The sequence below is a fragment of the Pinus tabuliformis genome, chromosome J (genome assembly GCF_031772625.1).
Source record: "Pinus tabuliformis cultivar Carrire ecotype Pingquan chromosome J, CPIR1, whole genome shotgun sequence".
Lineage (NCBI taxonomy): Eukaryota > Viridiplantae > Streptophyta > Pinopsida > Pinales > Pinaceae > Pinus > Pinus tabuliformis.
In genome coordinates, this window is record NC_142295.1 from 364,350,531 (window position 1) to 364,366,610 (window position 16,080).

Sequence of the window (16,080 nt, forward strand, 5' to 3'; positions counted from 1 at the left end):
AAACTGGCCAGTTTATGCGAAAGCCAGCTGGTTCTGTCATAAATTGGACGGTTTATGCCCGATTTGACTAAAAAACCGGCGAGGAGGGCAGTTCGACCCGGTTTTTCTATAGGTCTGGTGGCTTTGGTTAATGAACCAGTCAGTTTGATTGGTTTACGGTTCAAACTGACTGGTTTTGAATACAATTCATCATATAATGAGCAATATTAGGTCTGCTGGTTGACTTGCTGTCCAAAGTTGGAGAATAAACTCTCCTGTGGGGTTACCCACTTTAGGTGGGTAACATTGCTAATGCTCTATGAAACCGGATTCGTCCAAACCCCTGGACGAATCCCGAATCGGACGAATCGGACACGATTCTGTCCTGACACGTGTCATGTTTCAATGACTCGTCGTGTCATATCCGGGTACGTCGTGTCATGAGCGTGTCAAAAAAATGAAGAACGTGTCACGATTTTGGAATCGAATCCTGGTTTCGGATTCGTTTTTCGGGCTGCTGGTAGGTTTAAGTTCGCTGTTGTCATTCCCATTTGATTGCATTTGCAACCTTAACATCGATTTGGAGCGAGTAACAGCGATTTGGAGCGGCGGACCGCATTGCAATTTGCAGGTTTAAGGTTAGTTTGCTGAGCTGTTAAAACTTAATATGTATCACGCCTTATCAGTGATCAGTTTGCATAAATTGCGTGACACAAAACCCTTGAACCACTGTAATGTTGGGTATATAGAACCAGTCACCACAACGTATGGAGCAACGCCATATAATCTGAGCCACTGAAATCTAACAATGCTCCAGTCGTTAAGAACGAGCCTTTGAAATCATGAACGAGTCGCCAGTGTTATATTATCACTGTGCGATCCATTTCTGTGTGAGCTATAGATAGATGCGGGCCACCATGATACATATATGAACCATAGTTAAATTAATAAATAGACAGAACAAAGGTATACGCCACGGCCCACTGTGTTTTATAATAAAGGTTACATATGTAATATTTCAGAGCTGCAATGACAAGAACTAAGTCTGTGCATCTTGTTTATTACCTTGATGATGGAATGAGTGAGCAGAAGCGTGTGTAATAAGAGTGTTGGGTTTGGATATTTTTATAAACGGAGTATGGTATTCACTATTCAGTTGGCAGAATGGACACACTTGGCTTTGTCTGAAATATGTATCTCATGGCCACAGCTTTAAAGTAGAAAATGCTTGCGTAATGTTCAACTTACGGCTATCGATATATACAAAAACATCATAATTTAGTTCTGCAGTGAAGATCCATGTTAGAACAGGCCATTAACCTATAAATCAGAGTCAAGAATGAGTTCGTTGTACATTTCTGGGCATAGTTTAGCCTCCATAATGTGATTGAAATGCTAAACGGAGTAAGTGTGGGGTCATCCTCTGCGTATTATTGAATTCTGGGCCGGGTTTCTCCACATTGGCATGAGTTGGAAAGAGCTGAAGTCTTCCTCTTAGTGGCTGTGCGTATAGCTGATAAAGATAGCCCATTGTGCATAGGCCTAGAGTACTCAGAAGTGCCACAAATTCAACATATTTAGGGCTGCTGAGAACACTGTCTTTTATAACACTCAGACCTTGGCCTGTCCTGGCAGTGTAGAAGTTTAGAACACTGTCTTTAATTTTTTATACAGCAACATAGAATACATTATACAGCCAGTTGGCAGTGAGCCACTGCTAGCCTATAAAATGAACTTGATTCTTGTTCATTTCTTTTGCTGTTTGCATTTTAAAAATTTTACAGCAGTTTGACTGTTTGTTCATTTTTTTTACAGGTTGAGGTAACATGGCTCAATCAACGGCAGGGGCAGCAAGGAAGGGCAAGAATGTCATGGGTAGAGATGCTCTTCCTCCCCCAATATCATCAGAGTCTGCTGCAAGTAATCTTGAGGGAAGAGGAGTTAAAGACAATGAAAAATATCCATTGTGGAAATATGTCGCAAGAGAGGATGGGTCAAACAGCAAGGGAAAGGGAGGAGGCAATGTGCAATGGAAATGCAGCTTTTGTAACCTTTCTTTCACAAGCACATATCACCGTGTGAGAGCACATTTGTTGGCTATACCTGGTAAGGGGATTGGAGCTTGTAAAGATATTCCTTCACAAAAGAGAAAAGAATTGGAAAAGGAGGCCCATGTTGGTATGGAACATGTGGCACTGGCTTCAAAATCAAAAGCACCCAAGGGCAAGAATGAAGACCCCCTTCCATTTTTGAGGAAACCCACCACCAAATTTCCATTTGAGAGTTCTACTTCTACTGGGGGACAAGCATTAAAAAGAAGATCACTTGGTCCAATGGACAGGATTTTCCAAAAAGAGAGACGGGACGAGCTTGATCTCACCATTGCCTTCTTCTTCTATCAAAACTTCATATCATTTAATGTTGCACGTTCACCTTTATTTGTTGAGATGTGCCGAGCTCTAACTCAAGGGGCTCCAGCAGGGTATGTGCCTCCTGGGTCAGAGAAGCTGAGAACCACATTGTTGACGAAGGCAAAAAAAGAGGTGCAAAAAATGCTCGAGCCTATTAAGGCATCATGGCCAACATCTGGGGTTAGCATTGTTTCTGATGGATGGACAGATCCAGCACGACACCCAATCATCAACTTCATGGTGTCTTCCTTGAATGGTCCAGTTTTCCTGAAAGCAGTGGATACACTTGGCGAATACAAGGATGCACAATTTATGGGTGAGTTATTTATTAGAGTTGTTGAAGAGGTAGGTGTTGATTCTTGTGTGCAAATCATTACAGATAATGCACCTGTTTGCAAGGCGGCTGGCATGATTGTGGAAGCTAAATATCCACAAGTGTTTTGGACACCTTGCATTGTCCATTCATTGAACTTAGCACTGAAATCCATTGCTTCTGATGTGCTTTGGATTGGAAGCATTATTGAGGATGCAAGACATATCCGTAACTTTGTGCAAAATCATACAAATGCCCTCACTATCTACAAGGAGTACAGTAATCTATCATTGTTGAAGATTGTTGATACACGGTTTGCATCTTCATTCATGATGTTGAAGAGGTTGAGGGAGGTCAAGACTGCTCTTGGGTCCATGGTTATTTCTCAGTTTTGGTCTTTTTGGAGAAAGACAGATCAGGCAGCCTCTAAAAGAGTGAAGGACACGGTACTAGATGATGCTTGGTGGGAGAGGGTAGATCTAATTATTCGGATCATAGACCCTATCATCTCTTTGCTTCGAGTTGCAGATACAGACAAACCCATCCTAGGAGAGGTTTATGAGGGATGGGATTCCATGATTGAGTCTGTGAGGAGCATTATTCTACAGAGTGAGTGCCCCCCGTATGAGACATCACCAGAGGCCTTCTGCGATACCATACATGATATTCTTGTCCGCAGATGGGACAAGAATTGTACACCTTTACATTGTTTGGCTCACTCATTGAACCCCAAATACTACAGCCATGAGTGGCTGAATGGTGGACCTTCCCGCAGATTCCCTCCTCACATGGATGGTGAAATCTCACAGGGGAGGAAAGAGGCATTGAAGCGGATTTATCATGATAGTGCATTGCTTGCTGAGGTGGAGGATGCCTTTGCAGAGTTTTCCACTGGCAGTGGTCGGTTTGGAGGCTATGATGTGATTAAAGACAGGGGGCTTAAGAAGCCCTACTCTTGGTGGGCAAATCATGGGGCAACAAGCCCTCCTCTTCAGCAGTTAGCCATGAGGCTCCTCTCTCAGGTGACTTCATCCTCTTGTTGCGAGAGGAATTGGAGCACATATGGGAATTTGCACACTGTGAAGAAGAACAGGCTTGAGCAGTCCAGGGCAGAGACAATGGTGTATGTGCACACCAACCTTCGTCTTATTTACAGGCAGAGGGAAGAGTGGTTGAGGGGAAAGACAAAGATGTGGGATGTCTTTCCTGAAGATATGGGTCTGGACACCACTGTTGAGTTGGCATTGGCCAACATGGATCTCGGTGATCCAGTGCTAGACCCTATTAGTTTTGATGACTCAACCTCCATACCAGCAGATGCAGAGGCGACTATGGATACAGGGGAGGAGGAGGATGCAGAGGAGAGCAGTGGGGACCATGATGATGGGGACAGTGATGCTGATTCTGATGCTGATTGATGCCTTGAGGCTTGTATACCTATAGTTGTTTTATATTTTCTATTTCTATTTGCCATTGGCATTGCACCAACACTACCTATGTAACAGATTTTGATTTGATGACTTAATGAGAAAACTACAGTTGTCAGTGTGTTTATCTTACTATCTTGTAGTTGTAAGTTGTCTTTCAGTTATGAATTATGAATCATGATTTAAATTTTTAATAGATTTATGATTTTATCATTTATCATTTATGTGACCAGTACCACTGACATTTATTTGAATTTTGTATGTACTATGCATGCTAATAGCTATAGATGAAGATCTATGTTTGAAATCAATAAATTTGTATCATTAATTAAAATTTGTGTAAGAAATATGCTAATAACTAATTTTTAAGATATATATATATATATATATATATATTTTAATAAAATAATATATAACGTGTCCTAACATGTCTTGTTCCGGGGGTCAGCGTGTCCCGAATCCGACACCACGAATCCCGAATCCTACGTGTCCCGAATCCCCGTGTCAGGTGACTTAGCTAATGCTTCATCATCCAAAACTATGTTTCTTGCTTTTTTGTCATATTCTAACATCAAACCTAATTCCCAATGCAAAAGCCAATGGCTGACTCTATTCTGGTGTAGATTTTCTATTGGAGTTTGTGCTTTCTGTCAAATTATTTCCACAATTGTTTTTACTGAAAGCAATTGGTGGATTGTCTACGGTGCTCATCAGGGCAGTGCACTTTACATTCATTGTCAACATCTTTACTTGCTTCTTGTGACATGTAACTAGATTTTGCATGTACTTTCTCTTGTTAAAACTTGATGTAATCTGACCACTTGTATTTTGTACATATTTTATTTTTCAATATTGTAATATGTGTTCCTGTAGAAGTTAAACTTTGCCACCGTTCATTTAGGCACCATAGTCAAACTACCCAGAATGCTGTTCTGCTAGTTTGTCAATTTCTTGGTTTGACCAGCCTAAGCCATTGTTTGATGTTTTCCTATTTTAGCCATGCTTTCTTGTCTAACTACTGTTAGATTATGCTGTTCACCTAATGAAAATAAAAATGAACATTGATTTCCAATATTTTATCTTCAGAAACATTTAATCCTTTCACACTGTTTATCCTTTTGTGCCCAGATTGTATAGCTTATGTAATACAAAGTGGTTGTGCAAAAGCAACTCTTATAGCTATAGTAACAACAAGAAGAAAAGATCTAAAACCAAAGATAAAAGACTAGCTCAAAGAAAGAAAGAGAAAGAGCATGATGAATACATGATTGAAATCTCATCATGACCATGTAAAGAGGTGCTGGAACTAGAAGTTGAGTTTGAAAGATGGGGGAGAAGAAGAAGAATAAGTCTCTACATCTGAGTCCTTGATTGTTATGGAGGAGTTGATAGACTCTCTTATAAAGTCTTTTTGAGAGTGCTTAGGGCTGAGGGGACACCACCTTGTAATCCTCAGAGTGATCTTGTGGGGGGAGCTCTAGATTGAGAAGGCCCATCACTCCTAACATTTTGAGCCAGGGAAGAATCTTTGAATGGATGACTAGTTACTCAATCGAGTGTGGAGAGTGGTACTTTTCACAGAGGGATTTGTCTCAGGTTTGGCCCCTCCGATTGCTTTGTTTGCTAGCTGATGAGGTCTAGCCCGAGCTCTGGAACGAGAGCTCCTCAGAAGTCTTGCAGAAATGGGATAACTCTTTGGGTTGTTGAGAAGGGATTTATGGTCTCATTAATCTGACATTTACACAGAAGCTTGAACTTTTATATGCTCTTAGTACATTGAGTCAGTTGAAGAATATGGATGAATGGTGTGATCCTACTAGAAGGTTCTGGATGGGGAGGATTGTGATCTATACCTAAGAACCTTCCTCGTAAAAACAATTAAGCATTTTTGATTTGGGTAATGAAAAATGTGGAGAGGGAGCCACCTGACTGCCAATAAAGGTAGTATATTCCCCCTTTGATCTCATAATAACTGGGACATTTGAAGATGAGGTGATCCATAAACTTAATGTCTTGAATGTAGCAAAACTAACAAAAATCCTATTCAAGTGAGGAAGGTGGTGATCAATCTTAACTCGAAGTTGATAAGAGCCAACTTGGCAATGGCCATGGGGAATCATGAAGGCTTGCATCAAAAGTTGTTTATATATGCATGTTTGACAATAAGAACATCTCTTGATTGCAAAAAGTTCTTGGAATAGAAAGCCATATTTGGGGCAAGACCATCGAGAGGCATGGTCCAAGTGACCTAAATGTGCCATGTATAGATGTCCTCAATCCAGTTTAGATGACAGAAGGTGGCTTGGAGCGTCTTACCTAGGTAACCATCCATTTTTGAAGGTCACAAAAGAGGTAAAGGTCATCAAGCTGTCTCTGTAGCCCCTTAGGAATGGAGGCTAGGAGGATCATGTCATTGACATAAAGAAGCAAAGAGATGGAGGAATGGTAGAGAAGACATCCATCCCTATCTTTATATGCTCCTTGATTCTAATTTATCAATGAAAATCCCAGAGAGAATTGGAGAGAGAGGGCACCACTACCTAACCCTAATGGTTCTGTTGATGAACTTTAGGAGGCCATGAATAGTGTGAAAATGAACAAGAATTGAATTATAGAGTTTCTTGATGGCAGTTAGAAGTGTCTCCAAGATACCAGTGTTGAGCAACCTTTGAAATAATGCCTGTGTTAGGACCGAGTCAAATGTCTATTGAAAGTCAACAAAGCAGCAGCAGAATTTGAAAGAGTGATGGTATGCCTCATTAATAATGGTTCAGACTCAACTTCAGAGAGAGAGAGAGTTGATTGTATTATTTGGTGTCATAATCAATGTTTCTGCAATGATATGTGTTGCTAAGTTGGGAAACCACCACTATGTAACCATAAAAGACATGTAACTTAACTAATTGCTTATAATTTCTTAGAATAATATCAACATTCAGAAATTATTGTGGGAGTATTAGTTCCTTCTAAATTGGTGCTTGGATTATTGTTCTATAGTGATGACAGTAATTCATGTTGTTTTTATGCCTTTGCTAGCTTATCATGAAGCTGTGCAGGAGAGTTTAATTGGGGTTATAACAAGTTGAATAGTTCTTGCATGCAGGCTGTTGGTAGCTCATATGTTTCTTTAATATTGTTTTAGCTTTTCTATTTTGTAGCCTTTCCTACGAGAGGCTGAAGTGACTTTCATAAGCTTGATATTTGAAATGGCATTTTTCTCTGTTGCGCTCATTATAATATTTCATTATTTTCTTTGTTTATGCAACTGTGACAATTTCTCCTATTGTTATTCCAGGTTGTGGAGCTTCCAATGCTTCATCCTGAGAAATTTGTTAAGCTTGGAATAGATCCTCCGAAAGGTGTCCTTTGCTATGGTCCTCCTGGCACAGGAAAGACACTATTAGCTCGAGCAGTGGCTAATCGTACTGATGCATGCTTTATTAGAGTTATTGGAAGTGAGCTTGTTCAGAAGTATGTTGGTGAGGGTGCTCGAATGGTACGGGAGCTTTTTCAGGTTTGTAAATTCTAGCTCCCCTTTAGATGCTGTCTCTTTCTTTGTTTATACTTGTCAACAAATAATATTATTATGTCTAAAATGATTTTTTTACAGGTTTTATAAAACATCAAACCATAAGTCTTGTTTATAGAATCAAAACATTAAAATATGTATCACAAAAGATTCAGATAGCAATGAGAAAAATTGTTGATTCAAACAAAGAATAGAACTTGTTTAATTATATATTTCTTGTTGAGTGGTGCCAAAATGAGATTCTGTAGCACTAATTAAACTAAGTGTTATTATGTCTTGTGAGCATGGTTAACAGACATAAAAGTTTAGTAGGTTTTGGGAGGTGGGGAAGGTTTGGAAAAGGTTGTGATTTCAGAAAAGCTTGAAAGGGTGGGAAACATGGAAAATGTAAAAGCTTTACTTAAAATTATACATATTACTGAGAAATTTGAATAATCAGAGAAAAATAATGAAATCAGCACTATGTTTTTAGCTTGTATAGTGAAGGAATGTGATGTGGTGGTGGTGGGGTGCTGTTGGGCTATGAAGTAGTTTTTTTGAATTTTTGATTTGTTTGATTTATTTTTAATTTTAATTCTTGCTTTTTCAAAGAAAGGTACGTTGGTCTGGTTTCGATCAGTTTGTCCGGTCCAAAAGTTTCAGGGTCTACTAAACCTGGTAACTATGATTGTGAGGGAGAAACTAGAAGCTCCTCTGAAGCTCCCTATACATTTCTCACAGCAGAAATGTATAGGGAGTTCATCAGATGAGCTTAAGAAAGCCTAAAGGTAGCTGTGTAAATGCCTGGTCAAACCAGTGGGGATTTTTGATTAGTTGAAGCATACATTTGGTATCTCAACCAATGGAATAATTTCTTTTAGGACACAGATAACTGTTAATTTCTTTATACCCAATTACAAATTTACTGTCTCAACAAATAAGCACAGATCTGAAATAAACAATGCTTTCTAATCTGATTTGTAGCAATAAATATTCTGGGTTTTTAACCAAATAAACAGCAAAAGTGAAAATACTTGAAACCAATCACATGCAATCACATGCAACAAAGAATAACATAGATATACCCTGGAAACCCCAGTGTGGGGAAAACCAACCAACATTGGGCTTCTCATTCAGCTTCAAGAGAAATATGTTTTACAGCAGACTTACAAGAATTTGCACCTGAAAATACATTGCAAAATATCTTGGCCCTCTCTCTCGCTCGGCCCTTGTATGATCCACACGTGCAGAGTCCAGTAGAATAACTTTTGCGCACAGGCAAAACTCGGTCTCATGGCCCAAGAGAAAACTCAGCCTACTGGCTCAAGATAACTTGGCCTGCACGTGCCATGGTAACTCGGCCTTTCCGCTGATATCACTTGCCTTGATCTCACTCTAGCTGGCTTGATCTAGCCTCTTCTCTCTCTCGCTGCCAAATATCGAGTTCCACTGAATCCCAACTCGTGCCAAAACAATTGTATTTCTCCTTTGGCTAGAACCCCCTATAAATAGATCGAACCCTAATCTCAAGCGAAATCCATAATCTCAACAGTTGAGATTAGATCTTACTTTACTGATATCAACAGCCACGACTTAAATCTGTTGTTGACTTCTTTTCCCTTTTACAAAAAGGTACCCAACAATTAAATTAAACTGTTGTCTAAAGTCCTGACTTAAGAAATTTATTAATTAACTGCTGTAGGAGATAATTAAGGTGATTCACTGCATGTCATGGCCCCTGATACATGCAAAATCACCTTCCAAGGTACAATCTCAAAACTCCCTCTTAGTGAGGAAGGTGTTATGTACAACACCCAACTTATCCCTGAAGAATACAAATTTGCGCTTCATCAATGACTTCGTTAAGATGTCTGCTACTTGCTCATCTGTGGGAATGTATTTTAGCTTTACAGTTCCCTTCTACACACAATCTCTGATGAAGTGGTGTTTGATCTCAATATGCTTTGACTTGCCATGGAATACTGGATTCTCAGGCAGTTTAATATAACTCTAGTTGTCACAGTGAATGCCAGTCGGATCTAGCTCTTGATAAAAAATCCCAACAAGGAATTTCCCAATCCAAATAACCTCACATGTCACCACACTAGCAGCCATGCACTCGACCTCTGCAGAATTCAACGCAATTGACTTCTAGTTCCTGCTGTACCGAAAGATTGCTCCTGATCCAAAACTGAAGCTGCACCCAAAAGTACTCTTCTTGTCCACTGTATTGCCTTCCCAATCCACACGGTGTACCCCTCTAGCTTCACTCCATCCTACTAAGTGTACCTCAACCCATACTCAACTGTTCCTCAGTGATATCTCAAAACATGTTTTGCAACTACCCAGTGAACTCGCTTAGGATCTACTATAAATTGACTAAGTGTGTTCACTGCAAAACAAATATCTAGCTTGGTGTTGACCAAATACTTGAGAGAGCCAATCAATTGTCTATACAAGGTAGGGTCCACTGCCTTTGATATGGAAGTATTGATCTTCTTGTATTTGGTCACAAATGGTGTAGCCATAGGTCTACAGTCCTCCATCTTGAAATGTTTCAAGATCTCAACTGTGTATTTCCCTTGTCCAAGCAAAATATCTCCCTCTCCCTGCCATATCTTCAACTTGAGAAAGTAGTGCATCAATGTCAAATCCTTCATGTCAAACTCTGTTGCAAGGTCCCTCTTACAGTGGGCAATGAGCTCCCCAGACATTGTGAGAAATAGGTTATCAACTGTTGAAAATAAGGGTACCAAGGAGGTGTTTTTAGTGTTTTTATCCTTTTGGCCTAAGAAAACCTATTAATGTCTTTTTGTTATGTGACATTATGAGTTTTATTAATGTTATGGAGGCAAGTTACTTTTTATCGGTGATGTACTATGTACTTTAATATATTAATGTTACTAGTGTTATAAAGTGACTTTATGAGAAAAATACAAAGTGCATTTTTTAATATTAAAGTGAGTTTTATTTTTTAAAGGTTCTTTAGGAGAGAAAAAGTGCACATGGTACAAAACATTAAAAAGGTAACTATGAGACTCATTGATTGAGGGGGACCACATGAAAGAAGAGGTCAAGAGAGAGACTGATCTCCACCCTTGATTTAATGAGTTGAGATTTAATCTCAGCCATTAGATCTCAAGGGTTAGGGTTCTCGTTTAATGAAAAGACGAAACGGGAAAAACATTAATTCTTGATTCATTTCTAATGAGCATTTGATAGGAGGTGAGAAGAAGAGTTTGAGAGGAGGCTGAGATTGCATATCTGGAAGGAAGGAAAACACATAGCTAGGGGGCTCCCAAAAAATCAAGAAATAGTAGGCCAAGATTCAAGTTATAGGCCTGCGCTGATTTGTTGGGTGGCTGAGAGTGATTCTATGCATATTTTTTGTGGAGGAGCTGCTCGAATCTGCCAAAGTCATAGTAGCTGGATTGAGAATCTAGGAGATCTGCCTCACTGTTTATTCTTGCCTTGAGAGCACGAGCTTTGAGACACCTTTAGCGTGAATCTAGGAGGCATATTTAGTAGAATTGAGGCATGAATTTTCAAAGGAACACCTTCTGAGTTCCAATGAGAACACATGCCACTAGAGTTTCAATGAGAACAAGAAGATGGTGTTGAGGTAGAAGCTAAGAAACACCAAGATGTCCAAGATTGACAATGTGACTTCATACCTCACCAAAATCACTTAGGTGAGAGATGAGTTGGTTGTTGTGGGAGAGGCTATCCCTAAGGACCAGTTGGTCAGGATTGCGCTAGATGGTTTCACGAAGCAGTGGGATGTATTCATATATGGCATTGTGGCCAAAGAGCATTTTGCATACTAGAGCAGGATGTAGGATGATTTCATCTAGGAGGACACTGGGAGGAGTGCCAAGAGTGGCAGTCAACTTGGTGGGGGAGATGAAGAAGAGAATGTTTCCCTTGCAACTATGGGCAAGAAGGAGGCCAAGAAGGGGTCTCCTAGTGGAGTTAAGCAGGATAAGGGGAAGTAGAAGGCGAAGGAGAAGGACATGAGCAAAGTGAAATGCTTTGCTTGTGGGAAGTTGGGTCATTATGTTGCTCAGTGTCCCAACAAGAAGGGCAAGAAGAAGGGAGTTACAACTTCGGCAGAGGTGGATGAGCTTACCTCGAGATTTGAAACAGAGTTTGCCTTAGTGGCGGGTCTTGCCACTCATGTCACGTCTTCCAATGTATGGTTTGTAGACAGTGGAGCATCTTGCCATATGATTGGAGTGAGAGAGCACTTCATGAGTCTCACAAAGGATGATACTGACTTGGAGGCTGTGCTTGGAGATAACTCCAAGGTCAAAGCAGCAGGAGTGGGAATAGTATCCTTTTAAAGGGAGTCACTTATTCCTTTAAAAGTGACTGATGTTCTTTATGTTCCAGGGCTGAAGAAGAACTTGATTTCAGTCTAATACCATGTTAATTTTTCATATGGCTACATTGTTATTTGCTTTGATAATTGCATTTCTTCATTAACACATTACGTTCACCCCATAACATTATAACATTATTTAGATCTACATCATTATTCATTAGCATATGCAAATTATGTAGAAATAACAATATCATCATCATCTATGTAGCGAAACATAAATGAACAATAGAATAAAAACATGCACACATAGAGACACTAGGATTAGTCTTTGATACTTGCTTGTGAATCTTAGTTATCTTCTTTATGTTCTTTAGTTATATCGTTTCATCAAATAATATCAAGAAACAATAACAAAAAAAGAGGACACAGATATATGCTCTCAGCCAGGGCAAAACCCCTCCAAGGGGAAAACCCATATGCTCTTCTCTTCTTAGAATCTGCTTCAAATGAGATATAGTGACCCAATCCCTAGACCAACTCCAAGACCTCCCCTTAAACTGCTTCTTCCTTGCAACTTCGACCTGCCAACAACTACCCAACTACTTGACCCAACAACTTTGTCCTTCCAGCAAATACGTTCGAGCAACTGCTGCAGAAACCCTAATCTATCTTTCTTCTGAGACCTTCTTGGAGCGAAACAACTCTCCCTAAGGTCAACAAGGTCAAGAGAAGGATTTTTCTCTATCCATCAACTTGTTCTTGCAATTCTGCTCCCTAGGAACAACTTTGCTCCCCAACAATTCAGCGCTGCAACTTCGTCCTCTTTCTGGCTGCAGAAACCTTAGTTTCTTCGCACGTGTGAGAGAGATAGAGCGAAAGTCTAGGAGAAGCAACAATGCCTACCGTGTATATATTCTTGCACAAAGGAAAGTTGTCCTGAGGGGAGATGTGAGATTTGAGGAAGGGCCTTGAGGTCTCAGGAGGTTGATCAAGTTGATCAGGTAGAGCAACAAGCTCCTCAATAGTTGGCCACACCACAGGTATCAAGGTCTTCAGGTGATACACCAATTCAGGAGGATCACTTAATTCAGGAGGATCACCTAGTTTTGGGGTGATAGGTTCACAGAGTCTAATATCACTAGGCACAGGATCTCATAGTCCGGGTTCACCACATACCACAGGAGGGCCTTCCTCGTCCGTAGGAGAGGCTTTAGTTAAAGATTTTCCCATATCAGTTAAAGAGGCTCCTATAGGGAAGAGGAAGCCAAGATATCTTTGTGAGACCTTGAAGGAAGCCCAGGAGGTAGTGGGGAAACCCAAGTGGTTAGTGAGGGAGATCAGACCTCTAGAGAGGTTGGGTGGCTATGTGGTAGATGTTGTGGAGACAAAGCCAATTAGTTATGAGGAGGCTACTAGTCAGCAGATCTGGAGGGATGCCATGGTGGAGGAGTATGCCTCCATCATGAAGAATGATGTGTGGGAGATAGTGCCGAGACCTGAGGGGAAGTTGATGGTGACTTCCAGGTGGCTCTACAAGATTAAACATGTTGCAGATGGCAGTGTGGAGAAGTTCAAAGCTTGTTTTGTGGCGTGGGGGTTCTCACAGGTAGAGGGAGTTGACTATGAGGAGACCTTCACACCAGTTGCTCGTTATACCTCCATTAGAGCAGTGATATATATAACAACTGAGATGGGTTGGAGGATTCACCAGATGGATGTGAAGACCGCCTTTCTCAATGGGGTTATTCAGGAGGTGTAGATTAAACAACTATAGGGCTTTGAGGTGCATGGGAGGGAGTCTCGTGTGTGTAGGCTTAAAGAAAGCCTTATATGGACTGAAGCAAGCACCGAAGGCATGGTACGAGAGGATAGATGCCTACTTGCAGTAAATGGGTTTCTAGAAGAGTGATGCAGATTCGAACCTATGCTTTATCATGGTTGGTGATGACCCACTCATTCTGGTTCTGTATGTGGATGGCTTGTTTTTTACAGGAGAGGACAAAATCATCCAACACTGTAAAAGAGACCTATCTTTAGAGTTTGACATGACTGATTTGGGATTGATGCATTACTTTTTGGGGTTGGAGGTTTGGCAGGAGGATGGGCATATCTTCGTGGGCTAGGGCAGGTATGCAGGTGATAGTCTAAAGAGATTCCATATGGAAGGTTGCAGTCCTATGGCTACTCCTATGATCACCAACTGGAAGAAGTTGCATGCTTCAGATTCTGAGTTGGTGAACCCCACCTTGTATTGTTAGTTGATCGGTTCTTTGATGTATCTGGTCAACACTAAGACCAGATATATGTTTTGCAGTCAACACATTGAGTCAGTTTATGATGGAGCCTAGGAGAGTGCACTGGGTGGTTGCGAAACATGTGTTGAGGTACCTACAGGGCATAATGGACTATGGTCTGGACTATGTCAGGGGTGATGGAGTTAGATTGATTGGTTGCATGGACTCAGATTGGGTTGGCAGTGCTAGTGACAGGAAGAGTACTTCTAGGTGTTGTTTCTCGTTGGGCTCAACAATTATGTCATGGCTCAACAGGAACAAAGTTCAGTGGCACTGAGTAGCACAAAGGTAGAGTATACGACAACTAGTTAGGCTAGTTGTGAGGCACTTTGGCTTCACAAGATGCTACATGGGTTATTTGGTCAGAGGCTGAGACCAACTACGATATACTGTGATAATCAGAGTTGTATTAAACTCTCTGAGAATCTAGTATTTCATGATCGATCAAAGCATATTGAGATCAAGTACCACTTCATTAGAGACTAGGTTCAGAGGGGAGCTATGAAGCTTGAGTATATATCCATTGATGAACAGGTAGCAAATATTCTCACCAAGTCATTGCCAAGGGGAAAGCATGTATATTTCAGAGATAGGATGGGAGTGGTGAGAAACACCTTCCTTGGTAAGAGGGAGTGTTGAAAATAAGGGTACCAAGGAGGTGTTTCCTAGTGCATTTATCCTTTTGGCCTAGGAAGACACATTAATGCCTTTCCGTTACGTGACATTATGAGTTTTATTCATGTTGTAGAGGGAATTTACTTTTTATGGGTGATGTACTATGTACTTTAATATATTAATGTCACTAGTGCTATAAAGTGACTTTATGAGAAAAGTACAAAGTGCACTTTTTAATATTAAAGTGACTTATGTTTTTAAAGTAACTTTATGAGAGAAAAAATGCACATGGTACAAAACATTAAAAAGGTAACTATGAGACTCATTAATTGAGGGGGACCACATGAGAGAAGGGGTCAAGAGAGGGAATGATCTCCACCCTTGATCTAATGAGTTAAAATTTAATTTCAGAGATTGGATCTCAAAGGTTAGGGTTCTCTTCTAATGAAAAGTCAAAAAGGGCAAAGGAAAATTCATTCTTCATTCATTTCTAATGAGCATTTGAGAGGAGGTGATAAGAAGAGTTTGAGAGGGGGTTGCGATTGTAGATTTGGAAGAAGGGAAACTCAATTTCTAGGAGGCTCCCAAAACTCGATTTCTAGCTGAACCTTCAGGCATTAGTCCTGGAATATTGTGCAGGGATAGCAGGCTAGGAATCAAGGGATAACAGGTCGAGATTCAAGGTATAGGCCTATTATCCACAACTTGTGGGTAGTATGCAGAGGAGAATATTTTTCTCCTAGATGGTCCTCAACTAGCAGCCGACAACCCCTTGCAGCCTCCATATAGCTTGATGTGCCATTATTTCTACAACCTGAGGCAGCGAGGTGGTTCCTTACCCATCTGTTATGATTGTATGTTTGAAGGTGGTCGTCCCGACCCCAAAGGTATGGCTTTTCATCGGTACAGTTGAGTAATTTCCTTATCATGGACACTTTTGGGCATGGATTGGTGGGGGGATTCGACGGAAAGAGTGGGCTAGGTTCGTGCTCATGTCTCCTTTGCCCGATTTGGTGGTTATCCTTGTATCCTAGTCCCGTGGGATCTCCTTTACTGACCATTAGCTTCAGGGTTGGCACTACTTGGGAAATCCCGATTTTGGTTGTGTGGTCCTGCTTTCCGATACCATATACATCACTCCTTTTTGCTCATTCTAGCCCCATTCATCATTTTTCCTATCCAGGTCCACATGTGTCCTCTAGGTCCACA

At 40.6% G+C, this 16,080-nt stretch overlaps 1 protein-coding gene across 1 annotated transcript in view; it reads left to right on the forward strand.

The window, feature by feature from the left end:
• LOC149227249 (26S proteasome regulatory subunit 7-like) overlaps positions 1 to 16,080 on the forward strand; it is a 101,152-nt gene that overhangs the window by 64,599 nt on the left and 20,473 nt on the right. The window contains exon 7 of the mRNA XM_089377728.1: positions 7,426 to 7,644. Within this exon, the coding sequence (XP_089233854.1) occupies positions 7,426 to 7,644 (219 nt within the window). The remainder of the gene's footprint in view (positions 1 to 7,425; positions 7,645 to 16,080) is intronic.